Source organism: Paramisgurnus dabryanus, chromosome 10 (genome assembly GCF_030506205.2).
Source record: "Paramisgurnus dabryanus chromosome 10, PD_genome_1.1, whole genome shotgun sequence".
Taxonomy (NCBI): domain Eukaryota; kingdom Metazoa; phylum Chordata; class Actinopteri; order Cypriniformes; family Cobitidae; genus Paramisgurnus; species Paramisgurnus dabryanus.
In genome coordinates this window covers 19,764,570-19,792,450 of record NC_133346.1, presented here as the reverse complement: position 1 = coordinate 19,792,450, position 27,881 = coordinate 19,764,570, and the positions used below count along the sequence as shown (strand labels likewise).

At 38.5% G+C, this 27,881-nt stretch overlaps 2 protein-coding genes across 3 annotated transcripts; one reads left to right on the top strand and one right to left on the bottom strand.

Moving 5' to 3' along the window:
- Positions 1–232: 232 nt before the first annotated feature.
- Positions 233–2,029, bottom strand: LOC135779637 (heat shock protein 30-like). The gene is made up of 2 exons (XM_065290425.2): positions 1,890–2,029; positions 233–1,292 (listed from the first exon to the last, which is right to left on the bottom strand). Exon 2 carries the CDS (start codon positions 1,221–1,223, stop codon positions 390–392), a length of 834 nt encoding a protein of 277 aa, XP_065146497.2. The 5' UTR covers positions 1,224–1,292; positions 1,890–2,029; the 3' UTR covers positions 233–389.
- Positions 2,030–2,118: 89 nt separating this feature from the next.
- osbp2a (oxysterol binding protein 2a) lies at positions 2,119–27,462 on the top strand. 2 transcript variants are annotated; one of them, XM_073816064.1, is made up of 14 exons: positions 2,119–2,277; positions 3,639–3,844; positions 14,203–14,453; positions 18,919–19,087; positions 20,230–20,350; positions 20,469–20,526; positions 20,662–20,790; positions 20,873–21,118; positions 21,295–21,415; positions 23,073–23,176; positions 24,533–24,628; positions 24,756–24,940; positions 25,560–25,780; positions 26,388–27,462. In XM_073816064.1, exons 1-14 carry the CDS (start codon positions 2,120–2,122, stop codon positions 26,528–26,530), a joined length of 2,208 nt encoding a protein of 735 aa, XP_073672165.1. In that variant the 5' UTR covers position 2,119; the 3' UTR covers positions 26,531–27,462. The 2 variants fall into 2 exon arrangements, with proteins under 2 accessions (XP_073672165.1, XP_065146495.1); XM_065290423.2 differs by having other exon boundaries at positions 20,227–20,350.
- The last annotated feature ends 419 nt before the right edge of the window (positions 27,463–27,881 follow it).

Below are 27,881 nucleotides of genomic sequence, written 5' to 3'. Positions count from 1 at the left end.
CTGCTCCCAAACAAACAATTACCCATTTGTTTAATTTTAATAAAACTCAACTACATGTTGACATTCTATGACTATATGATCATTTATTATAGCAAGCACAGGAATGTAACTCAGAAAAGATCATTCAAAAAATGAATAAATGTCTGTCAGCTATATTGTCTTCAGTGTGAAGGTTTATTTAATAATTTTAAAAAGTATTTTTACCACTAATTTTTACTTTTAATAATAATAATAATAATAATAATAGTAATAATAATAATAATAATAATAATAATAAAATATAATAATAATTTTAATAATAATTCTAATATTGTGAAAAAATACTATTTAAAAAATACTAAATAATATTACACATTAAAGAGTACAAATAATTATTTCAATACAAGAAATTATATAAAGATAAAGTTCATCTCATATATTGCCTTACAAAGTCCAAATCTGTTGAGTTGATCTTCTGTTGATTGCTGATCAGTCTTGTGTGTTTCATTGGTGTTGTTTTGAATCTTTTCAGTCTCTGTCTGTGTTGTCTTCACAGTTTGAGGGCAGTGAATGTGCAGCATCCTCTCAGGTGTTTCAGATATCTGATTGACTGATGCCTGTATGTAGAGCTTTCCATCAGTCATGGAGCAGGTCACTGTCTCAGGATTCACTCCTTCAGGCAGATCAAACACACGTCTGAACTCTTGGATTCTGTACGAGTACGAGTCTTTCCCATCCTCCTGCTTCTTCTCTGTCTTTCCGCTCACCTGCAGCTTCCTGCCCACCTGTTTGACTGACAGTTCTTCTGGGGAAAAGTCTTTAGTGTCCAGTGTCAACGCAAAGCCACTTCCCTCTTTCTCCTGCACTGTACAGGTGAGCGGCTGGATCTCCTCAGAGTTTGACATTTGCTGGATCTCCTCAGAGATTTTGTGCTGAAGTTTCTCCAGGCTGCTCCTCATCTCCTGCAGTAGGTCAGTGTGTCTGTAAAGAGGTTCGATCTCCGGCCACAGACTGCACACTGGCCAGTCAATCCTCATGAATGGAGTGATGAGGGAAGGCTGAAATGCATGCAGGCTCAACATTTTTAGTGTCTTCTCTGTTGTTGTATTGCTTCTCAATCTCTCTGTGTCTCTCTCTGGTTGTGTGTTTAGGTTTGACTCGAGTGCTGTGAGCCTCTCAGCTTTATACTGCCTGTTTATCAGGACCAGCAAGTTCATGAACTTTCCAGGTATACCCACATTCATCCACTGGGTGCCAGCACCTAGTTCATGACGTCACACAAGTTGCTTTCTGGCAACTTTGAACTGACTCTCCTAGCAGAAAAAAAAACTAAAATTGGATTACATCACACAAGTTGTTTTCTAATACTGTGCAATAAAGCATTAAACAAATGTTTTGTTTGTTTGATTGATTTAAATTACTTTTTAATTTATCTAAAGTGTGTTTGTGTGTCCATGCAGCAGGCTCAACATTTTCAGTGTCTTCTCTGAACATTTTCAGTGTTTTGCTTCTTAATCTCTAAATCTAGGGGTTCTCAGTAGCCCTTAATGTCTACAATGTCTGGCTCCGCCCGTGCATTGAAGGTCAAATATATTAAGTATTTCAGGAGCTTCAAAGTTGATCGGACACAGGATCAGTTTTACATGTTGTTGGCGCCATCTTGTGGATAGTGAAGCGAATATTTTTAACACGTATGTTTCAAGTCGTAAAAATTAGAGAAACGCCGCATTATGCAGCACCAAATATCTTAAGATTAAGATAGATATCTGTTACTTTTGTGCGTAATAAGTTTCTTTCGGGATGCATGCTTAACGCTTTAACAAGCCTTTATGCATTTCTCACTAAACTCTTTACGTCATGCAGCCTCGAGCGTTATGTGCGTCCGTTATGCATCTACGTCATACACTCACTGTTTCTCTCAGTCCTGTAAATTTTCCATTTTAGCTGTCGGGAGCGCCGCCTCTCCATCCGTGACTCTTCACCGTGACCGCAGATTTGACTCCTCGCTCCCTAAAACGTGTGGTGCGCGCACACGCGCGGGTACGCGCGAGGTTAATGCAAGGTGTCTGGTGCGCTCTCCGCAGCATCACATCTCTCTGCGCAGTTGTTGAATCGCATACCGGGCGCTGACCCGTTCAACATGACCGAACTGGTGGCGCGAACCCTTCCGTCTCCGTCAGGTGTGCAGAGTCCCGGACCGGACACCTATAAAGGATGGCTTTTTAAATGGACCAATTACCTCAAGGGATACCAGCGCCGCTGGTTTGTCCTGAGCAACGGCCTCCTGTCATACTACAGGTACTAACTGTCATACTACAGTTATGTGCACTTGTTACTACCATTGACAGCACGTGATATGTTTGACTTTGCTACTTTGCGAAAATAAATGTTTCTTTTTAACCTCTTTTAAAATAGTCAAAATCTGTACACCAGCTGTCACTGGGGCTGTACCCTTCTACCTAGAGAGTTTATATTGGTATCACATAGCACCTTAAAGTTACTTATTAAAATCTGAAATGTATACATATTGATACCAAAAGTATACATATCTGTACCTAATTGTAGATTTTAGGAGGGGACATTCACAAGACTTGTTTAAGATGTCAAATAAATCTTTGGTGTCCCCACTGAGTTTATATGAAAAGTTTTAGCTCAAAATACCATATAGATAATTTATTATAGCATGTTCAATTTGACACTTTGTAGGTGTGAGCAAAAATGGGCCGTTTTTGGGTGTGTCCATTAAAATGAGTTGATCTCTGTACTAATGACAATGCTGTGGTTGGATAGTGCAGATTAACGGGCGGTATTATCCCCTTCTGACATCACAAGGGGAGCCAAATATCAATTAGCTATTTTTTCATATGCTTGCAGGGTATGGTTTACCAAAACTAAGTTCCTGAGTTGATTTTTTTTCACATTTTCTAGGTTGATAGAAGCACTGGGCACCCAATTATAGCACTTAAACATGAAAAAAGTCAGATTTTCATGATATGTCCCCTTTAAGGGTACTGGCTCAATGATAGCAGCGGTACATTTGACTATTTTTTCTAAAAGTAGGGGAACCAAAAATGGTTTTCTTTTATATGACGTCCATGAATAGAACCCTTTTTTAGCGTCTTTAGGTTTAAGAGTGCACCGGGTGCTCAGAGTTCCTCCCAGGTCATGTTTTATCATTTGATTATGTCCTGAGATCCCATATTCTTTATAATAAATGTAAATATTAATTATATAATGATTATTGTCTCATATACCTTATACAGAGATCTTTTCTAAAACATTCCTGTTCTATAATGTATTAAGGTGTGATTGTAACGCCGCAGTAAAATTTACCTCACCCCTGCAGTATCTTTTTTTACAGCAACTGTGTGGTTTTGATGTAAATAATGCTCTGATTCAGCACTCTTGACTGAAAAAGCCTGCGGTCATTGCATTTCTGTCCGCATGTATCACAATACTGAGGTCTAGGGGTTTAAGCATCACACCATTGTGTATTGTATAGTCTGTGACCCATGTGATTTTTTTCAATGACTAATTGGGATTGAAACAACAAGCACGTTCGCCAACACAATCCCCATATTACATAATACAATCAGCAAATGAGAACAAAATGAATTAAATGAAGCATATTTAAAACTGTATTGTAAATTCGCCCTCAGGACTCAAGCAGAAATGGCACACACCTGTCGTGGCACGATTACGTTGGCAACGGTACACATAGAAGTGGGCGATACCTGTCATTTTGTTTTGACAAGTGGAGGGCGGAGCTACCACTTGAAGGCCTGTTCGGAGGGGGAGTGTCAGCGATGGGTTTCTGCTCTGCAACAGGCTAAAGCAAATGCCACTCAAATGATGCATCAATCAGGTAAGATCTAAGGCTATGTGTCAAACACTATAATACCTTAGTGCTTTTACTATAGTTGTAGTATGTGCACATTATGCAGATGTACTCTATGTACAGAATACACAAATTACCTGCTGCATTTGCAAAAATGTTCAGGATACAACATGGTATGTGTATTCATAATACATTGTATAGTGTGCCGTATTAAGCATGTTGCAGTAGTGAGCTACTACTTTGGTTCTCATTGCCCTTAAGCATTTTGATCAATTGTTTATGACATTTCTATTTTTTGTAGTTTGGTTATTGAGTGTCTAAAGCAGGGGACTCCAACCTTTTTTGTGAGCAAGGGCAACAATAATGAATAATACAATCTGGACTGGAGGGTCTACTCAAAACTTTTGTTGATTGTATTTTGCTTGAAATGTTTAATAATTGTTTAAAATTTTAACATACATAAAAAAGGCCAAACTAATAAAAAATAAATATTACAATTGAGGTTATAAGTAGAATGTGCCTTGGCGGGCAAGTCACAGACTCTGTGCGGGCAACCCGGGCACCATGTTGCAGACCACTGGTCTAGAGAATATAGTGTAATATGTGACAGAGACATGAAATAGTTCAGAGACATTTTTTATCCATGTACCACCAGAGGGTGTCCTTGTCATTCAATTTTTGAGAGCTATTTTAGACTGTCTGTACACAAATGTGGGAATAGATATACAGTTATTAGTCACCCTTATTCAGGTTAAAGTGTCATAATATAAAAATGAGATTAGGAGCATCAAAGTTTGATTTTTACATTGTTTTCAGTCTTTGACATAACCTTACTCAGTCAATATTAAATATATCAAGGTTATATTTTCACAAAATATTATTTACATTATGTTGGATGATTTGATGAAGAAAACAGTAAATCACAAAAAAAGACTTAAGCTGGGTTATTTTTCACAGACTGGGTTACATTTATTTTCACAAAAAATTACTGCAATATTGTTATAATTGCTATAGGTTGGTTTTATTCCCAGCCTTACTTATTATTTAAATTTATTCGCAAATATATTATAGAATGTAATTTATTTAATTTTTTTAAAACAAAAATAGCCTAGCTTTATTCATATTAATCGCACAAATAATTTATACAGTGTTTTATTTAAGGATAATTATTACTTTTTTATATTTTTATATTTGTACTTTATCATCTTCAACGAATTTGTGCATCACCAAATGATTCATTTGCATACTGCCCCTCCCACCTTCCTGTTTGCATGATTTCATCTGCTGCTGAATGAGGTGTCAAGCGTGTTAGCTCCACCCACTGTGCAGGACGAAGAAAGAGTATGAGAGGCAAAAGAGGGAGGGTGAAAAAAGGAGCGAGAAAGAGATGAGGAGAGCTTGGAGTGTGACGTTAAGAAAACACTGCTTTATATTTTCATACCAAACCGTTTTACGACTGTATAGGAGTTTTCATCTGTATCTCTCATCAGGTTCAGTCAATTAAAGGTAGGAACAATAATTTATAAAAATGTTTGCATGTTTTTTTTGCAAAAGCTTATGGTCTTTGTCCCAGTGAAAAATAAGTTTAAAGGGTCATGTGATTTTTTTTAGACGTCTGCTTGTACGTCTGTGCCATAATTGTGAAATGTAGTACTCTATGATTTAAATATTTTGCAAGACAGACGGTTTAACATCGTTTCAAATGTAATTTTAGACATCTTAGCTCTATGGTGTTGTTTTTATCTTCATTATGAGCATAATTGTTTTGAAGCATTTTTTTGTACCTGTATCAGTCCCTATATGTAATGTTAAAATAAATCTAACAATAAATAAACACTTATTAAGACTTATTAATAAGTAAATGTTTGCATGTGGTCAGATCTTCCTGAGTCCGATGCATTCGGTGCTTGGAGCTGAGGATTTGTCTAGAGATTTGTCTGGGGATTTATGGTTTAGATTAGATATGACATATATTGTAAGTCAGTTGTATAGCAGCGCTATTGGTATAGCTTGAATACTCACACTGTGTATGCCAATTTAGATTGCATATGGAAAATTGCATTACTTTTTAAATTTTCTAAAGACAGCAAGTGGTGCTGTGACATAATTCTAGGTTGTTATGGTCAGTTAGTATGATTTTCCGAAAATGTTCAGTGGATTGGTCGCTAGGGTTTTCCGCGTGGGTTTCAGTGCGTTGCTATGTGGTCGCTAGGGTATTCCGGGTGGATATCAGTGCGTTGCTACTGTATTTGGTTGCCATGGTATTTCGGGTGGAATGTTCTGAGTAGTTTACAGAACATTGGTAGGTGGTCAAATACAGGCCCAAGTCTCACCCTTAAAGAATTAGTTCACCCAAAAATGAAATTTAGCCTGTAATTTACTTTAAAGCAACACTAAAGAGTTTTTTTACCTTAAAATAACGTTTCCAAAAAGTTTTCAGTCGTTCATCCACTCGAAACATATTCGCTTTTTATAGCCCTCTATCGGCCAAAACCACACTAAAGAAGTTTCCAACCGTCGGGTTGCGGTCCTGTAGTTCGAGTGAAAACTACAAAAACTTGCTTTATGGCAGACCTACAATCCAATCAGAGCCAGCTTTGCTGCAGTACGCTAAATTATTTACGACAGTGGTAATGGACAATTCCGCTTCTAACCTGTAGGGGGAGCAAAGAGCAAAAACTCTTTAGTGTTGCTTTAATGCCATTCTAGGTGTGACTTCCTTTCTTCAGCTAAATGCATTTAGGGGCCGCTTCCCGGATTGGGCTCAAGTTTAGTCCCAGACTAAAATGCATGTTTAAACTATCCTTAAAGGAATAGTCTACTCATTTTCAATATTAAACTATGTTATTACCTTAACTAAGAATTGTTGATACATCCCTCTATCATCTGTGTGCGTGCACGTAAGCGCTGGAGCGCGCTGCGACACTTCGATAGCATTTAGCTTAGCCCCATTCATTCAATGGTACCAATCAGAGATAAAGTTAGAAGTGACCAAACACATCAACGTTTTTCCTATTTAAGATGAGTAGTTATACGAGCAAGTTTGGTGGTACAAAATAAAACGTAGCGCTTTTCTAAGCGGATTTAAAAGAGGAACTATATTGTATGGCGGAACAGCACTTTTGGGAGTACTTCGACTCGGCGCAGTAACACCCTCCCTCTCCCATTATGAGGGTGAGAAGGGGAGCGGACTTTTCAGGCGAGTCGAAGTACTCCCAAAAGTGCTATTACGCCATAAAATATAGTTCCTCTTTTAAATCCGCTTAGAAAAGCGCTACGTTTTATTTTGTACCACCAAACTTGCTCGTATAACTACTCGTCTTAAATAGGAAAAACGTTGATGTGTTTGGTCACTTCTAACTTTATCTCTGAGTGGTACCATTGAATGAATGGGGCTAAGCTAAATGCTATCGAAGTGTCGCAGCGCGCTCCAGCGCTTACCTGCACCCACACAGATGATAGAGGGATGTATCAATCTTCTTAGTTAAGGTAATAACATAGTTTAATATTGAAAATGAGTAGACTATTCCTTTAAGTAAAAACAGCTTGTACTGACTGATAAATTAAACATATCAGTGCCATTGTTTTGTCTCAGAATGCACACCAGTAATATTTTTGTTTGGTATGTTTGTAAAAACTCCTTAAATGTCATAATATAACTTAAGGCCTAGTCCTGGCATAGAGTTATATTAAATAATATCCTAAATACGCTTAAAAAATTAACTGTTTTCTCTCCCAAACATATTCAGAAGGTGATTATTTTCATTATTTGGTGAACTTTTCCTTTACATCTCATATATGATATCCGGGTTTCTTGGTAAGCGACTGGTCAACCTGTAAGTCTCAAGAATATGTATTTTTTGCCAAGTTTCAAGTTTTGATCTCACTCATATATGTAGCTCAAACTCAACATTGTTAGCCCTTTCACATTTCCTTCAGGGTCCTGTACAGTAGCATGTGATATATTTACAACAGGACTCAATGCAAAACAGATTATCTGGTTAACTGTAAGCAGACTAATTGGCCAAATTGGATTTGACATTGAGTTTTAAGTGTCGCTCAGCTTCAGTGATCCTAGTAGTTATTCTTCATTTTCTTTTCTTTTGTTTTTCTGTCCTCTTTCTCTTCACCCTCTATATATCTCTAATGGTCATTAATCAGTCTTTGCTATTCCATATCCCTCTCCTCATTTGTTTTATAACCACACACTTTATATCTCTCATGTTCTCTCGTATAGGTGTGGTTAGTCACGGATGAGTCATTCACCAGCAGGTTTGGGTCTGGTGATCACTGATTGGTTCCTCAATGATGGTGCTTCTCTTACACCCACTGAGTTCAAGCAGGCATCTCTCTCTTTTTTTATTTAACCCAATTTCTCTTCTTGCACCTGCGGGACACCCTTTATTTGTGACTATAATTTCTAATATTCCACCCATGTTTACCATCCACATGATGTGTAGTTGATGGGTTTCACACAGGCTTGTTGAAGGTGTACATGCTTTTCAGGTTTTCTGAATATGGAGAAGCACAACACTTTCGTATTTGGGTCAGCAGTCTGGATGAGCGCCAGCTCTTTTTCTCCTCTCTAGAGATCTGCTAATCCACTTTCACCTCATTGTTTTCTCTGCAAGTGCAAAATTGCAGTCGTATAATATGCATAAAATAGGCTTAGACGCTTTGGATTATTATAAAGCAGGCGGATACTGAAGTTAGAGGATCAGCGTGGATGTAATGAGGATGTATATTCGTGCAGCTGGTGGATTTGTTTTGGTTTATTCTGCCATTGTTTATTGTGCAGTCCACATTTACGTTCACATTTATTCATTTAGCAAACACTTTACTTACAAATAAGAGAGCATTTACCATTTTGCAAACAAGCTAAGAATAAGAAGTCTCCAAGCCATGTTTGTTACCAAGCCTGACGTGTACCTTATATCTGTATTTTTTTTGCATGAGATATTGTGGCTCGAAGCATTATGATGCTATGCTGTTGCTATAGCCTAGTGCTTTCAAGTTGACTGCTAAGGAATTTCTAAGTGGTTGCTAGGATGTTCTGACAGGTTGCTATGTGGTTCCCAAAGTCCTTTTATAGAAGTCGCATCACTGCGCTGCCATATTTGCAACACCTCCAGGAACAAGACCAACAAGACCTGTCGTTTCTGTGAATGCGCAAAGTCCCTCTCTCAGACAGAGGATTCCAATCTTTAATGGTTGCTGATTAGGTCTTGTACTGGGAGGCGGGACTAGAGCAATACCGGTGACGCATCTTATTTATATAAAATTTCTTTGTTGGTAACTTTCTGGCTCAAGCCAAAAGAATCAAACCAAAGATGTCAGTCCTTATAAAGTCTTTTTAGGGAAGTTGTGCCACTAGACAGCCATCTTTGCAGCGCCTCTGGGCAGTTCTTTCTTTTGAATGAGGAAAAACCATAGACTGTAAAAAAAGATGGACGACGCCCATTCGCTCTCTTCCATTGGTGAAACCGGCAGTGTCGCGATGTGGCTCTAACATTTTGGTTCTTTTGTCTGCGCAGTAGGGATTTCGGGACCAGTCCTGTGCAGCAGTGAGCAGGAAGTAAAGGTACATTCACATTATCAGCGACTTTGTCGCTGTGTGTCGCTCATCTCTTTCAAAAGAGGCGTTTCTATATCTAGTTGTCATAAAAAAATGAGTAACATCCACTCCAGTAACTGACGAGAAGTAGTTGACATGAACTCCCCTGCTTCATTCTCATTGGTAGTCACTCCCGAATGTCGCTCATAATTTGCATAAAGTTAAACATTTCTCAACTTTGTTGCGCGACTGGACACACGACTGGACACGCTACTGTTGCTCGTGTCGCCAGATGCTTCCATTGAAATCAATTAGATTGCTTCTTCGCTCTGCTACTGCGAGTCGCTTATAATGTGAATGTACCTTAAAGGTGCTCTAAGCGAATTGACGCGTTTTAGACCATAAAACATTTTTTGTTACATACAGCAAACATCTCCTCATTATCTGCTTGCTGCCTGTCCGCTGATCAAACTGTAAAAAAACGCGATCTCTGTAGACAGCCCAGGCTTCACAAACGGTAATAACAACACAGTGGCCAAACCTACAAACAGAAACCATAACAAAGTATTCCAGCCAATAAACGACAAGAAGGATTTGGGGGTGGGGGTTGGGTGCGTTCATGAAAGCACGGAAGGGAGGGGGAGGAGTTAACTACGCTCCGTCTGTTTGAAAACAATTCAAACGTCAACAAAAACTAACATCTCGCAGACTTTTCAGGGCTTGTGCGACACCTTGGGAAAAATAGATACATAAAAAAATTGCTTGCTAAAATCACAATTTAACAATATATTTCTGACCAACAATTAAATCTGACATCAACTGTACCGTAACAGTTGTTTCTTAACCTCAGATTGCGCTAAAACGCCTGAAGCCCCTCACATGTACAGAGCCCCTCCTATGGAGAAACGTCTTGATTGATGATTGGTTCTTTTAACTGGAAGGTGGGACTTCTGTCGCCAGAGTGGCCCCCCTTTATAGTAATATCAGTGCTCAATCTTGTTATATCCAATATCTTTGGTTATTATTGTGTCTCTAAATTAAGTTGACCAGATTTTTTTATGAATACCGTCTTGTTTTGGTCTAAAAACTAGACTTATTTTCTTAGGTCATTTTGCTCATCAAGGAAATTAATCTTGTTTAAAAAAAGAAAAAATATTTGTACTGAAAACACGAAAAAAAATAATGCAAAATGTAAACATATATAGCCTACACAAAACAAATGCTGTGTTCACTTCACTTCACTTCATTTGTTTTATTACTTTAATTTAACATAAGTAGTTACCTTAACCCCCGATAACTTTGACTGTTTTCATATCTTATGATAACTTGATTGATGAAAACTTGATGACGCTTTCTCATGTGTCTCGTAGTAAATTCCTCTTCGCTAAATCAGTGGCGTGCAACTAAGAAATCGGTGTAGCTCGAGCCCCTCTGCTGGTAAAAGAATCATTACATGATTGCTCCGGTCTGGTACTAAGGCTACATGCTGATTCAGTGTATTTGCTGGTTGTTTTGACATGCTGTAAAACGGGGACATTTCCGGGGACAGAACACCAAAAAACGGAACTGTCCCCGGAAAACTGGGACGTTTGGTCTAAATACGACTCGAGTCCCTCCTCTGAAGTCTAGGATGTTTTACATGTGTTTTTAAATGGACAGGTTAATGCATAATCTTAGTTAGTTCCACCCACTAATTTGATTGATTAGTTTCAACAGCAACCCTTCATTATTTATGCAATATAGAGTTTTTGTTAATAGAACTGTTTTTTATAAATTTATTTTACATTTGCACAGTCTTGTTCAAAATAATAGCAGTACAATGTGACTAACCAGAATAATCAAGGTTTTTAGTTTATTATTTATTGCTACGTGGCAAACAAGTTACCAGTAGGTTCAGTAGATTCTCAGAAAACAAACAAGACCCAGCATTCATGATATGCATGCTCTTAAGGCTGTGCAATTGGGCAATTAGTTGAAAGGGGTGTGTTAAAAAAAATAGCAGTGTCTACCTTTGACTGTACAAACTCAAAACTATTTTGTACAAACATTTTTTTTTCTGGGATTTAGCAATCCTGTGAATCACTAAACTAATATTTAGTTGTATGACCACAGTTTTTTAAAACTGCTTGACATCTGTGTGGCATGGAGTCAACCAACTTGTGGCACCTCTCAGCTGTTATTCCACTCCATGATTCTTTAACAACATTCCACAATTCATTTACATTTCTTGGTTTTGCTTCAGAAACAGCATTTTTTATATCACCCCACAAGTTCTCAATTGGATTAAGGTCTGGAGATTGGGCTGGCCACTCCATAACATTAATTTTGTTGGTTTGGAACCAAGACTTTGCCCGTTTACTAGTGTGTTTTGGGTCATTGTCTTGTTGAAACAACCATTTCAAGGGCATGTCCTCTTCAGCATAGGGCAACATGACCTCTTCAAGTATTTTAACATATGCAAACTGATCCATGATCCCTGGTATGCGATAAATAGGCCCAACACCATAGTAGGAGAAACATGCCCATATCATGATGCTTGCACCTCCATGCTTCACTGTCTTCACTGTGTACTGTGGCTTGAATTCAGAGTTTGGGGGTCGTCTCACAAACTGCCTGTGGCCCATGGACCCAAAAAGAAAAATTTTACTCTCATCACAGTCCACAAAATGTTCCTCCATTTCTCTTTAGGCCAGTTGATGTGTTCTCTGGCAAATTGTAACCTCTTCTGCACATGCCTTTTTTTTAACAGAGGGACTTTGCGGGGGATTCTTGAAAATAGATTAGCTTCACACAGACGTCTTCTAACTGTCACAGTACTTACAGGTAACTCCAGACTGTCTTTGATCATCCTGGAGGTGATCATTGGCTGAGCCTTTGCCATTCTGGTTATTCTTCTATCCATTTTGATGGTTGTCTTCCGTTTTCTTCCACGTCTCTCTGGTTTTGCTCTCCATTTTAAGGCATTGGAGATCATTTTAGCTGAACAGCCTATCATTTTTTGCACCTCTTTATAGGTTTTCCCCTCTCCAATCAGCTTTTTAATCAAAGTACGCTGTTCTTCTGAACAATGTCTTGAACAACCCATTTTCCTCAGCTTTCAAATGCATGTTCAACAAGTGTTGGCTTCATTCTTAAATAGGGGCCACCTGATTCACACCTGTTTCTTCACAAAATTGATGACCTCAGTGATTGAATGCCACACTGCTATTTTTTTGAACACACCCCTTTCAACTAATTCAACTAATTGCCCAATTGCACAGCCTTAAGAGCGTGCATATCATGAATGCTGGGTCTCATTTGTTTTCTGAGAATCTACGGAACCTACTGGTAACTTGTTTGCCACGTAGCAATAAAAAAATATACTAAAAACCTTGATTATTCTGGTTAGTCACATTGTACTGCTATTATTTTGAACAAGACTGTACATATGGATATGATTAACAGTCAATTCTCGCTCAAAACCATGACCTTGGCTACAGAAAAGCTGATGTGAAGGTCTGTTATACCTTCACATCTGTCATGCGATTATTTGCTCATGTTTAAGTGCCAGCAGGTTATTAAAAACTGAAGCCTATTACCTGAGCCTTCACCCCCACCTCTACCTTGTAGTTATCTCCTGTCACTCATACACAGATGGACTGTGATTTACAGTGTACCAGAGACAACCGCCTGTCTCCATTTGCGTACAGTAGCTGATTTAGGCTCCCACACTTTTCCCATTTCCCAAAAAACACATGAGACATTTTGCCTGTGAGTAATGGCGAGGGGGAGATGAAGGCGAGACACATTAGCCGTTTGCTTTTTCCATTCTCGTTAGTTTCTAAAAATAGTCGTCCTCCCAGTCCAGTGGGCCCTTGTTTCCATGGTAACCGTGTTCATTCACAGAAATCTGGTGTTTGGGATGTCGGTGTGCGTATAGTCATCACGCCTCGATTCTCATTCACACTTCCATCATCTCATTAATTCCATCATCTGCTTCGTATCTTCAGTAACATCATGCATTGATCGTTCTTTCTATTTATTTAAATATTGGCCCTTCCTCACTCTCTTCTGGTCTCCGTCTCTTAATTTTTGGTGGTCATTCTGCAGCATCTGTTAAAAATGTGCTTGCAGTTGAATAGACCTTTACAAAAGGACACCATGAGAACTCAGCTGTCTTATCATTGAACTATTAAACTATAAAAGGGCTGGATAAATGAATACAGTGTGGATACCTGTCTATTATAGACAGATAAACAATATCCACTTCAAGTATATAGACAAAATAGTATTGAAATATTTGCTTGCAAACTTCATTTTTAGCAAATGTTACAACTAACCCCCTGCCTGTTACAATTAACCCCACCTATGGGGTAAGTTGTAACGTTTGCACTTCTGTCACGTTTGGTGTAATTGTCCAAGAATGGTAAGTACTAGAAACAAACTTCAAATGGTTATTTGTAGCAGAGATGTGTGTGTTGCTTGTGTAAAAATATAATGAATCAAACTCAAATATTTTTTAAATGATTGAGTTAAAACCAAAAAGCGTTGTCCCCGTTCTCCCCTACATCAAACAATTTCAGAAGAGGAGAATTTGATGGCCCATGATGCAAAACTTTTATAACCCTCTATGTGCTTTATTTTTATATTTATGCATTTGGCACATGCTTTTATCCAAAGTGACTTACAGGGCATTCAAGCTGTACATTTCTTATAAATATGTGTGTTACTTAGTTATCAATCCCACAACGTTTCGCACTTTTAATGCAATTCTCTAACAAAGAGCTGCAAGAACACTATTAAAACGTCTTACTCTTTATACCCCTTTTGTTTCTCTTGCACATTTCTACAGATGACTCTGGTGATGAGGGTCCACTGTCCCAGCCTGACCGAGCTCTGATCCAAGGAGCACTTAAAAATCTGGTCAGTAAACTCGATGACCTCAGCACCTGTAATGAGCTTATAGGGAAGCATGGTGCCGCCCTCCAGCGATCCCTTAGTGAACTAGAGGATCTGCGTGCCACCATTGACGGGGCCGATAAACTGAAGACCGTCAACGAACGAGCAACTCTCTTCCGCATCACCTCCAATGCTATGATCAATGTGAGTCCTTGACTACATGGCTAACCAAATAGTTGTATGTTTAAACTATCAAATATTAAACTATGAAACTCAAACATCCAGGCTGAGCATCTATAACCATAATATTTTGCACTTCTGTCTATATTCTGCAAGAGTTAGATTCCTTAAAGCAGCAGTCTGTAACATTTGTACCTCGCCATTTTTGTTTGAAACATACAGTGGGTACGTAAAGTATTCAGACCCCTTTAAAGGTGCAGTGTGTAAATTTTAGCGGCATCTACTGGTGAGGTTGCGAAATTGCAACCAACGGCTTTGTCCACTGTTTACTCCTTACTTTTGAAACACATAGAGAAGCTACGGTAGCCGCCACCGGACAAACATGTCATCATCGGAGACAACATTGGCCCTGTCCCAAATGGCGCACTTCATGTGGTAGGGTTGTTGCGGTGACAGAATTTTCCCACCGGTTAATCAGCGCGTGACAGACCCGGTTTTACCGGTTTCACCGGGTGGGAGGGGCTTATAAATGCACAGAAGTGCGCATTTTACTTTCACTTTTGAGTTAGATGCAACTGTTGTTTAAATCCAGCGCTTGCGTACGCTGCGTTAAATCGCGTATGAATTTGCGTGCAAATGTGAGTGCAACAGCTGGTTTAAGTGCTTGAGTCAATGTGCGCAGGTACTTCTGACAGAAACCCGCCAGTCCCAAGCAGAGCAACCGGCTATTTCTCCATAAAGCGCTGCTTGAATGATGGGTTTATTATTATTCTTAATGAAAAACACAACAACAAAACGATCTCGCCTATATTAAACATCATATGTATCTTATAACAAAAACGAGTTAGCACGCGGCTTCTGCCATCGTCTGCTCGCCGCAGTATGACAGAAATAAATGAAATCTGAAACCCGCAGCCGCTGCTCTGTGATGACGCGTGTTCAGCTCCGCTGGATTCAGCCAGCAGACACATACAGTTGTAAGTGTTTGCTCTCTCTAACGAAACTAAATGATTTAATTACAAGAAAATATCAAAACGACGGTGAAAGACGGTGTCGCGGTGGGCAAGTGATCTAACCGGTGAGAGGCTGAAGCACCGGTAATCACCGTTTCACCGACTATCGCAACAAGCCTATCATGTGGACTTTCGGTCTCGTGGCCTTAAATTGCGCATTCTCGCTTAGTCTACGAGTCCGTAGGGTGTCCCATCTGTCATTTTTACGCTTTGAAGTGTGCTCATCAGCGCCTCCTTTGCCCCCTTGATGCGGTCTTCAGCGAAGCCCGCACTGCAGCAGAAGTGTGGACTCTGAGGAGGACCACAAGTCCGGAGTGTGCCATTTGGGACAGGGCGTTAGTAACAAAATTGTCCTTTAAGGGCTTCTGTAGAAAAATGGTGGCACAAAATGGCGACTTCAGCATAAGGGGACCCCCGGTGTATGTAGATAAAAAGGTCTTGTTATAAGGTAATAAACACATACTGGTTCATTATGAAAGTTCTTTATACACCTCTGATAATATAGTTTTGTATATTATTTTGCATTTCTGTCAAGAGATCCTTCAAAAGATTACACACTGCACCTTTAAATGTTTCACTCTTTGTTTCATTGCAGCCATTTGCTAAAATCAAAAAGTGTATTTTATTTCTCATTAATTAACACTCAGCACCACCCCATCTTGACAGACATGTAGAAATGTTTTGCACATTTATACAAAAGATAAACTGAAATATCACATGGTCATAAGTATTGAGACCCTTTGCTGTGACACTCATATTGAACTCACATGCTGTCCATTTCTTCTGGTTCTACTCCTTCATTGGAGTTTTTATTTAAACTGATTGGACTTGATTAGGAAAGGCACACACTTGTCTATATAAGACCTTCCAGCTCACAGTGCATGTCAGAGCAAATAAGAATCATGAGGTTGAAGGAACTGCCCAAGGAGGTCAGAGACAGAATTGTGGCAAGGAACGGGCCAAGGTAACAAAATAAAATCTGCAGCACTCAAGGTTCGTAAGAGCTCAGTGGCCTCCGTAATCCTTAAATGGAAGAAGCTTGATACGACCAGAACTCTTCCTAAACCTGGCCGTCCAGCCAAACAAAGCAATAATGGGAGAAGAGCCTTGGTGAGAGAGGTAAAGAAGAACCCAAAGATCACTGTGGCTGAGCTCCAGAGATGCAGTAGGGAAATGGGAGAAAGTTCCAGAAAGTCAACTATCACTGCAGCCCTCCACCAGTCAGGGCTCTGTGGCAGAGTGGCCCGACGGAAGCCTCTCCTCAGTGCAAGACATGAAAGCCTGCATAGAGTTTCATGTGTTTTTTGGCTAAATCTATGCAGGCTTTCATGTGTCTTGGCCAGATTCGTACCTTGCCACAATTCTGTCTCTGAGCTCCTTGGCCTGATCCTTCGACCTCATGATTCTCATTCGCTTTGACATGCACTGTGAGCTGGAAGGTCTTATACAGTATACTGTAGACAGGTGTGTGCTTTTCCTAATCAAGTCCAATCAGTTTAATTAAACACAGCTGGACACAGCTGAAGGAGAAGAACCATCTCAAGGAGGATCAGAAGAAATGGACAGCAGGTGAGTTAAACATGAGTGTCACAGCAAAGGGTCTGAATACTTATGACCATGTGATATTTCATTTATTACATGTCTGTTTTTTGGTGAGTGTACATTAACTCTTTCACCGCCATTGAGGAGATATCTCGTCAATTAAGAGAAAACGCTTCCCCGCCAATGACAAGATTTTCCGTCTTTCCGCAATACCGCTATTATACCGCCCTTCCGCAACTTTTTAAGCCCGGAAGTATTGCCCTATGGCAAGCTGCTGCATGTCCGTGTCTGTTTTAAAGATTGCTCTGAATGGGATCTCTATGAAAAGTCACAAAAATGGAATTATCTCTGCTTTTTGCTCAAAATGTGGTGTTTTTGCAGAAACCTACCCATATTCAAAAGCTGATTACAAAAGAACCACTGAAGGTAGGATGAAACGGTTTTTTTTTGTTTGAAAGCAGAGGGTCTGTTCTTTCATTTGGTATATTGTATGTTTATATATTTAAAGAAGAACATTTTATGGAAGGCATTAAACTTTGGTGAAAATCATGAAAAACGCTGGCGCTGGCTGGCAACTTTTATTTAAAACGCTGCAGTGAAAGAGTTAATGAGAAATTAAATGAACTTTTTTGATTTTAGCAAATGGCTGCAATGAAACAGTGAAAAATGTAAAGGTCATCTGAATGCTTTCCGTACCCACTGTAAAATTGCAGGTTACTTGGGTTATATTCTTTACGTTGGTTGAAGTCAAATGTAAACCTACCTGGCATATAAAACCTTATTATATAAATATTATCATTCATATTATTTATTTTATTATTAAATTATATATAATATCTAAAATATTATATTATTAAACCAGTGGTGGCCAGTGACTTCTTTTTCAAGGGCACACAATGCGAAGCTTGTCACAACATGTATGTAGCCCGTCATTTGTGCGGCTCGTCATGTCAATATGTGTTTGCGGCGTCATATAAACTTATGTGCATCACGTCATGTCAACATACGTGTCTGCTGCAGACGCTTCAAAGGGGTTTATGATAAAAGAGACACTCCCGTTCAACAGATACTCTCTAAATCTCATGAGTTCTCAGAGTTTAGTGTTAAGTTAGTGCCTTGCGGGTATTTTGTGAGTGTCTCTTTTATTATAAACCCTTTTGACCATGTGCAGCAAGCATGTATTTTGACATGATGCACATGGTTCACATTACCCAACGAACACAGATTTTGACATTACAAGCAACACACACAACACCCGAAACACATATTTTGAATTGGCGCCCCTTGGAAGAGAAACCACTGGCCGCCACTGTTTCAAACTATAAATCATTATTATAAGCTTTTATTTTTATTTATTTTTAAAAAAGTAACAGACTGCAACTTTAGGTATGCGAGCATTAAAAGCATGTAACTTGTTCTTTTTAGGGTTGGATGTGTAAATCACTTTACTCAACAGACTTTAGAGGTAAAGGGTGTAATATTTGCTAAAATAAAAACTGTTACCAAATAGACATCCCAAATGCTAAACAGCTATTATAGATAGTCCCGCCCATAGCTCATGTCATTGGTCGATTCTGAAAGGGATCATTCACCTTAAGAATGAAAATTTGAAAAAATGTAATTAGTTTCTTGAACACAAAAGAAGATATTAAAAAAAACTCGTAAGCACAGTTGACAGTATCTTATTGACTTACACAGTATTTGTTTTTCCTACTATGAAAGTCAAAGGTAAATGTCAACTGTCAACCTACCATCATTTGAAACTCATACAGGTTTGCATCAGAATTGTCATTTTTTGTGAACTATCCCTTTAAGTTGAGATCTTGGACGTTGCAAAAGCAGCATAGAGCCGCAGTGCTTACATTTTTCAGGTAAAAAACAACCTACAAACATTCAGAATATTTTTTAAATAAATCTGCTAAAATTTGCATCAGGCCTGCCAGGACTTTGTGGATCTAGCGGAAGCGCATAGCCGGCGGTGGCAGCGTGCACTGCAGTATGAGCGGGAACAGCGCCACCATCTGGAGGACACCATTGAGCAGCTAGCTAAACAGCACAACAGTCTGGAAAGAGCCTGGCGAGAATCACCCAGCACACACAACAGTGAGTAAACACAAACACTCTGATTCATTGTTACAAAATATTTGACCCTGATTTTAATCTTTGACATGAGTCATTTTGTAAATATATAACCTTGATATCTTTAATTTTGTCTGAGTAAGGTCATGACAATATTAAAAATATAAATGTTATATGTTTACAAAATGCTCTGTACATTATTTAGGATGATTTTATGTAGAAAACAGTAAATCACAAAAAAAGACTAGCTAGGTCACAAATTTGTCACAAATATTGTTTATAAAGGGTGTAGTTTCGTTACATCGACAGTACATTTTGAATCCCTTTAACACTTAACTCTTTCCCCTTCAGCGGTTTTTTTTTAAATTTTTTTTTTTTATTTTTTTATGATTTTCACGTTTAATGTCTTCCAGAAAATGTTCTTCTTTAAATATATAAACATACAGTAAATAAAATAAATAAACAGACCCCAGAAATTATCCTCTCTTCATTTGTTCCCTTTTTATCACCTCTCGAATATGGGTAGGTTTCTTCAAAAAGCTGAGATGATTGCATTTTTGTGAAGGATTTTTGTTAGAGATCAGATTCAGAGCGATAATCAAAACATACACAGAGTTTTTACTGTTTTTGGATCAGTGGATTGCTTAAGTGTTTTATAAGTTGGGTAAGAGCACCACCTAGTGGATCATTGTGGAAATATGGATTGCCAAAAAAACTCGTCATTGGCAGGGAAGTGTTTTCTCTTAATTGACGATGAAGGGGAAAGAGTAAAAGAACCAAGGAGTGTCATCAGATTGATAAATGTAATTATACTTAGGTCTTGTCCACACGGACACGGGTATTTTTATAACCGTAACTTTTTTACGCGGTTCGGCCATTCGTGGACACACAGTATTAGGTCACTGAAACCGAAAATGTTTGAAAACCCTGCCAGGGTGAGTATTTTAAAAAAACACCGGTTGCGGTGTTGTCGTGTAGACAGTAAAATCGGGGTTTTGACTTGCGACGTCACTTTTGTTAAGCTTCTGATTGGCCAAGGTGGGTTTACGATTTGAGTTATATCACCACCTGCTGGTGTGGCATGCTCTTGACAGCGCGTGATCACGTGTTTTTGCATAAATATGTTGACCGATCATTAATTTGTCCATGTGCTTGTTCTTCAGAAGATTCAGAGAGAACGGCCGAGGGAGAATCCAGTGAAGAAAATGACGACATAGAGTTCTTTGATGCAATGGAAGATTCTCCAGCTTTTATCACAGTGCCCGCGGACGATCAGATAAAGCACAGGTCCATATACACATCATCAAACACAGTCTAATAGTTCAGTATTCATCTTCCTCATACTGTATAAATATGGGTGCAGTGTATTTACAGTAAACAGCAAACATGTGTTTGTGTGTATCAGACACTTGAGCAGCATGACGAGTGGAAGTTTATCCAGTAACTGGAGCCAGGAGGACAATGTGAGTCAAAATTTCCACACAGAAAGTTTGGTTACTTTTCATAACCATACTCATCCTCATGCGATCCCAGATGTTTGACTTCCTTTCACAGATTCATGTGTGTCACGATTACTATTGACTTTTTCGTGTTTGCAGGATAATTCAAGCACGTACTTGCGTAGGGGCAGACGTTGTCGCATCCCAGACAAGCCCAACTATTCCCTAAACTTGTGGAGCATCATGAAGAACTGTATCGGCAAGGAGCTCTCCAAGATTCCCATGCCTGTAAGACACATCTTATGTGTGTGCTGTTTTGTGTAAAGGAATTACATCAAATTTTCAGCATTTAAATAAATCCCGCTTCCAGGTGAACTTCAACGAGCCGCTGTCGATGCTACAGCGCTTGACGGAGGATCTGGAGTACAGTGAGCTTTTGGACCGGGCGGCTCGCTGTGACTCCTCTCTGGAGCAGATGTGTTTGGTGGCCGCCTTCTCCGTCTCATCCTACTCCACAACCATCTATCGCACGGGTAAACCCTTCAACCCGCTCTTGGGAGAGACCTACGAGCTGGACCGCATGGAGGAGTACGGCTATCGCTCCATTTGTGAGCAGGTCTGAAACATTTCAATCTTTTTATATTTTGGGATAAGCATTGTTTTTGTAACAGAGTATGGTGCTAGCAACTTCAAGACTATAAGGTTTCGATTCTTAAGTCAGGTGCGTTGGTAATGTTGGGCTGACATGTTAATTAGCTCTTTCTCTTCGTCTTCGTCTGATCTCCCTCACAGATAAGTCACCACCCCCCAGCGGCGGCCCATCATGTGACATCACAGCATGGCTGGACTCTGTGGCAGGAGATCACCATCGATAGCAAATTTCGTGGCAAATACATTTCTATAATGCCGCTAGGTGAGGTGTCAGAGTTGAAGTCAACTTTAGTGTGTATTCTCATGCATTAAAATCCCCCTGCAGTCAAATTGTATCCCTTGAAATTCATGCCCTTCATGCCTTAAAATAGTTTGAATGCAACTCTTCACCCTTGCTTCATGTAATATATGTGAATCCATAGAATATGCAAATGAGTCCCGCCTCTACTTAGGGTACGTTACGGTAGTGACTGTTTCGGTAGTGACTGTTTCGGTAGTGACAATTTTAGATACTTTGATTGATCAGCAAGAACAGTTTTGAACAGTTGTACACAAATGAAAACAAAATTTTATGGAATAAGATCCAAAAAATGTGCTTAATCACTGATTAATATACGGGTGTGGTTAAAATTTGTCTCAGCCAATGGACTAAAACATACACTGTTTCGGTAGTGACATGAAAATGCAATTTTCCATAAATTTTTCCATAAAGTTTCATGATTTAAAAATAAAATATCAAATAAATATATTTTTGAATTTGAAGATATTTAAAAAAAACATCAATAGATTCAAATGCAAAAATCTTTTCAATATAATTTTCAAAAGGTTGAAATTTAGGGGTTAGGGTTCAGGACAGCTACCTCCCAATTGAAAGTACCCAATACATGATGATGATATATATATATATATATATATATATATATATATATATTAAATTTTTCCCTCTCATTGACAAGTTATCCTTTCAATTAAGAGACGACGCTTCCCTGCCAAAGACAAGTTTTTACAGCAATCCATATTTCCGCTATTAAGCAGTAGATGGCGCTGTTACCCACCTTATTAAACAATGCCACATCTACAGATCCAAAAGCAGTAAATACTTATAGATAATGAAAAGGATTTTAGTAAACATCTAGGATTTGAATACTTAACTCATTTCCCGCCATTTATCGAGTTATCTCGTCAATCAAGAGAAAACATTTGTATGATTAAAAGTGTTCTTGATGAGTTTTTATGTTAATCTGTAATTCCGTGATTATCCACTAGATTACCCAATTCATAAAAAAAATTATTCAAAAAATTATTAAATAATTTTACACTTTATGTATGTTTTGATAATCGCTCTGAATCTGATCTCTAACAAAATTCCTTCACAAAAATGCAATAATTTCAGCTTTTTGCTAAAAATGTGTATTTCTGAAAAAAATCCATATTTAGGATTAGTTTATAAACACAGAAAAAGTTTTGTTTTGTTTGTTTGTTTATTTATTGTATGTTTGAAAGCAGAGGGTCTGTTTTTTCATTTGATATATTTATATGTTTATATATTTATAGAAGAAAATTTTCATGGAAGGCATTTTGTGAAACTATTGTGAAAATCACAAAAAATGTTGGCAGACTACTTAAAAAAAAAAAAGGCTAGCGGGAAATGAGTTAAACGTTTTTTACATTTTTGAAATAGCCTTGATTAACTAGGCCAATGGTTGTGCACTGTACAACAGTAGTCATCTATTTGCAAAAATGGGCAAAATATAGGCATATGTTTAGTAAAAGCCTGCTATTCAGGCTGAAACTAATGTTTGTGTATGAAATCCCTTCAGCCCTGAGCTATTTTTAGTGGTATTCAATCTTCACGTCTTTCATTTTCCACATACATTTCTCTAGTTTTGGTTGCTAATGGCTTTCTTTGCTCTTGGCAGGCAGTATTCACCTGAAGTTCCACTCGAGTGGAAATCACTACGTGTGGAGTAAAGTGACCTCCACTGTGCACAATATAATAGTGGGCAAGCTGTGGATTGACCAAGTAAGTACTCTGTTTTATATATACTGAACTTTACAAGAATAGAAAATTCTTTCAAGATTTACTCATTCAGATACCATCCCACATGTATATGGTCTCCTTTCTTTGACACAAAATAATTATTTTACATTAAAATGCTGTCATGTTATCTTTATATGGAAGCCAGCCAACACACCAAAACTCAAAGCAGCACACATTTATCATTGAGTCTGCAATAAGGTATGAGAGACTGTTCAATATAATAAGCAGACCACGTGCCCGATTGCCTTCATAAAATGTCTACTACACAAAAATATAGACGGAAATTTGAATAACATTTTAGTACACTGTTTAAAAAGGCAGATCAGTAAGAGTCAGCCACTGTCTGTGCCAATTGCCAAGTAAGATGCCCATCGACCCGAGTTTGAGTCCTGACTTGTGGTCCTATACCAACTCTCCTGCGACAGCATCTCCCCCTACGATCCTCTGTATCGTCCCATATGATAAAATATCTTCCCACTATCTTATCCAATACAAGTTTTTTAAATAAAAGGCACAAAAACCAAACTTTGAAAAAGAAGTAACCACCTGCCAGACAATGTAATCCATGACACAAACTAAAGTTAAAATTACTGCACAATAATATATACAGTGTCTGGTCAGGAGGTGCTTCATGTCATATATGTTGCTATATTGGCTTTTTTAGCACATCTGTATCGACCAATCAGCATACAGGACATGAACTATCTGTAAAATAATATGTACGCATGCACTGAACGTCATGAGTTTTATCCTCCCACATACTGTACAGTGATGTGACTCATCTTGTGCACTCCATCTGTTGGAGAAAAAAATCACCATCGGGACTTGGTTTTCTCCATCTGTCTCCACCCTCCTCCATTTCACTCTTTTTGCCCTTTCCATTCCCACTCTGGAGGATACCGGAAGTCTGAAAGCAATTAATCTAAAAGGATCTGATGACATTACTGATGCTTAAAATAATGTTTGAAAATAAACTGAGCATTATTGAACATGCATTTGACTAAGCTATCAATGTGTGTTTTTCTAAATGTTAATATGCAGAGAAAAAGTACTAACACATCACTAAATCAGAATTTAATCACTTTTACTGCCTCTACAAACAAATTTCTGCAACCCAGGCTGCATGGATATGGAGTTTTTTATTAATATAAATGGTTTTCATTTCCATCAAATTGCCTCCGTCATTATTATGGTATTATCTTTACTGTAGCTAAACCGGTAGAGGATGGAGCAATGCCAAGGTTATATTTATGCCAACACATAGTACAATACACTGTAAGTATCCTCATGCAAATAAATGTGTTATTAATGAACAAAAACGCTTTTGTTTTTACGCAGTCCGGAGACATTATAATAGCCAACCACAGGACAAAGGACACATGCCACCTCAAATTCTCCCCATACAGCTATTTTTCCAGGGATGTTCCCCGCAAGGTCAGTGTGACCCTGCATTCAGTTACGCAGAAATGGTCCAGTATGCAAAACACAAATCTGTGTTCTACTGCCCTCTGTAGGGCAATAAGCGTAACCGCAACAGCATTCAAGTGTGTCCTGTTTCCAGGTAACAGGCGTAGTGACGGACAGCGAAGGCACCGCCCACTACATCCTTTCAGGAACGTGGGATGATAAAATGGAAAGCGCAAAGATCATCGAAAGCAGCCATGGATGTGGAGGATCTGAGGGCAAGCAGAAAACCGTCTATCAAACTCTACCATCAAAACTACTGTGGAAGAAATACCCTTTGCCGTAAGATACACTATCTGTCTGCCTGTCTGTCTGTCTATCTGTCTACAGTACTGTGCAAAAGTCTTAGGCCAACATGCTACCATTAGATTTGTTTTTTTTGCAATTGAATAGTGATCATATATAATTATTTCTCAGTCTCTTTATTAGAATACATCCAGAAAATACAGGAAATGTGTATGTAGTATTAAAAACAGTATAAAAGTATAAGCTGAAGTGTCAAGTATTTAGGGTAAACTTCCCTTACACTTGAACAATAGCAGGCAGCTGCAGGATCTCTTAAACCTAAATAAAATTAAATCCTCATTATTAATTCTAATCAAATGACTTCAGGACTTCAGTCTCCTCAAAAAAGCTCAAGATGGGTTTCGTGCCAAGAGAGGTCACACGAAATACTGACTGATGCCTGAAGAAGACATTTAGTCCTGAAAATTGTTTTGTTTTTAATTTTGTGTACATGTTTCCTGTATTTTCTTAATAAAAAGAGTGAAAAATAAATATGGATGGAGATTAAAACTTTGCTAAAACAACAAAGCTGGTGGTGGTGGCCTAAGACTTTTGCACAGTACTGCATATCTGCGTAATAATACGAAATAGTTTTTCTCGCAAATTTTGATTACAGCGAAAATGCAGAAAACATGCATTACTTCTCATCTCTGGCCCTGACACTGAATGAGCCAGAGGACGGTGTGGCCCCGACTGACAGCCGACTGCGGCCCGACCAGCGCCTGATGGAGGCGGGTCTGTGGGACGAAGCTAATGCTGAGAAACAGCGTCTGGAGGAGCGACAGAGGATGGAGAGGAGGAAGAGAGAGGCACAGGCCAACCTGGCACTACAGGAGGGTGAGTTTTACATAATGCTGCATGCATTTTGTTGCTGTGCGTCACTAGTCTCTAAAGTAGTTTGGATGTGTTACTAATTTTGGTTTGCCTAGTAAAACAAATAAGCAACCTTTGATGAAACATGGATGACTAGAGATCCATTAAATAGTTTGTCTTTGCATAAAATTGAACTGTTCTCAACTTTGTCACATAGCTGGACACACCCACTTCCTGTCACCAACAGTCACTGTTGATGGAAGGGCAAAGCTTCATCTGAATTGAACGAGAACGCGTTGCTCTTCCGTTGATAGTTGCTGGGGGTGTATACGCTGCATAACTCCCTTTCTTGCTGTGTGTCGCCTTTCTTTCTACTGAAAAGCACAAATGGACGAACCACTCCCAGCCCATATTCACAGTAGAGTCTGACAAATATTCACATGCTTAAAAATTAGTGTGACTGTGGCATCACTGATGAGAGATGAATGACTCTCATTGGTATTCACTCACGAAAGTTGCTCATCAAAAATGTGGAAACTATGCAGTATGCACGGATTACTTTTCCAACTACTATCCTGAACTTAACCATCTGGATTTTTTCACGAAAGCCGTTTTATTTTGTGTTCTGCAGGAAGGGAGGCGGAGAGCTATCAGCCCCTGTGGTTTGAGAAAAGGACTGATTCAGAGACAGGAGACAGCACTTACATGTACAGAGGAGGATACTGGGAGGCCAAAGACAGACAGGACTGGAGTCAGTGCCGTGCCATCTTTTAAAGCCTCTCCTATTATTTCGAATGACTGACCTATGATCTGTATCAGGAATGCTGCATACCAATGCTTCCAAGTGAAAAATGTGGAATATAGAAAAAAAATGTATTTTAAGCACAATAGATGGAGGCACTTTATTCCACATCAATCAGACTGATGGACAGCAATCACATGCATTATTAGAGGAATTTTCTTCAAAGCTGATGTATCTCAGTTTGCAGTTGTTTTAGGATGTTCAATATTTCACTGTTTAATGACATTGTTGCAGTCTGACAGAGCACACACTATTTCTGAAGTATGCAGATTGAATTCCTTATTAAGACTGTGTTGTTTTATTGAGATATAGTATAGATAAAGTGTTATATGTAGTTCATATACAGTAGTACAGACATCATCCACATGCAACTTAGATAGAAATGAGATCAGTAAATCGATGTTGCTTCTACTTAATAACAAGTATTCAAGCTAAACCATTAGATGTCAGATTTTTATCCAAGAATCTATTTTATGGCAGTCCATTTAGGCATTTAGTACAAGTGTTACGTTATTGTGTGGGTGACAAATTATGACTCAATGGGCATTATAATAAAACGTGTCCATATAAGTCCTAAGTAAATGTTTGCAAACAAACTAAATACATCCATTCATTTAATTTCATATTTATTTATTTATTTAAACAGATGCACAATTTGATGACCCATCAGCAGGTTAGCACATTAGTACAAAACATGATTGCATAGTTTTTTTTTATACCAATTATGCAAATCAAGCTAAATTTAGTGTGTTTGCAAACCTTTGCTAATGACTTTATTGTCAACAGCTAGCATTTTGTGGTAGCAATACTTCCTAGTTTTCACCTTTACCTGCTAGATTTCCTGAATTTATGCTGCAAGAAACAGTAATGTAAAATGTTGACCATAAACTGTACACAGTGAGAAGGGGCGCAGACTCATTTGTGGGCATTAAGAACATTATGAACACCATCGGATCAATGATGTGATCTTTTTAAAATGCTTATTATCATAGCTAGATTATTTATATGATACACTCTACATACTGCTGGGTTATTTTTTAACCCAATGCTGGGTAAATATTGGACAGAACACATGTTGGGTTATAAATAAACATATGCTGGGTTGTTGTTAACCCAACCATGAGTTGAGACAACCCAGTATAGGTTTATTTATTACCCAGCATGTGTTCTGACCGATATTTACCCAGCATTGGGTTAAAAATAACCCAGCAGAGTGTATATGGTGATGCTGATTGTATGTTTGTTAGGAGGACAGTGCTTTAAAATGTCTCACTGTAGATGTTGATGGTGGTAAGTTTACTAAGTATGTCCTGGCTGGAAAAT

Bases quoted from the DNA above. Each gene is read 5' to 3' on its own strand.
- LOC135779637 (XM_065290425.2), bottom strand. From the start codon at position 1,223: ATGAATGTGGGTATACCTGGAAAGTTCATGAACTTGCTGGTCCTGATA.
- osbp2a (XM_065290423.2), top strand. From the start codon at position 2,120: ATGACCGAACTGGTGGCGCGAACCCTTCCGTCTCCGTCAGGTGTGCAG. The intron at 20,527-20,661 runs GTGAGTCAAAAT...TCGTGTTTGCAG, and splicing joins ACTGGAGCCAGGAGGACAAT to GATAATTCAAGCACGTACTT. The intron at 23,177-24,532 runs GTAAGTACTCTG...GTTTTTACGCAG, and splicing joins GCAAGCTGTGGATTGACCAA to TCCGGAGACATTATAATAGC.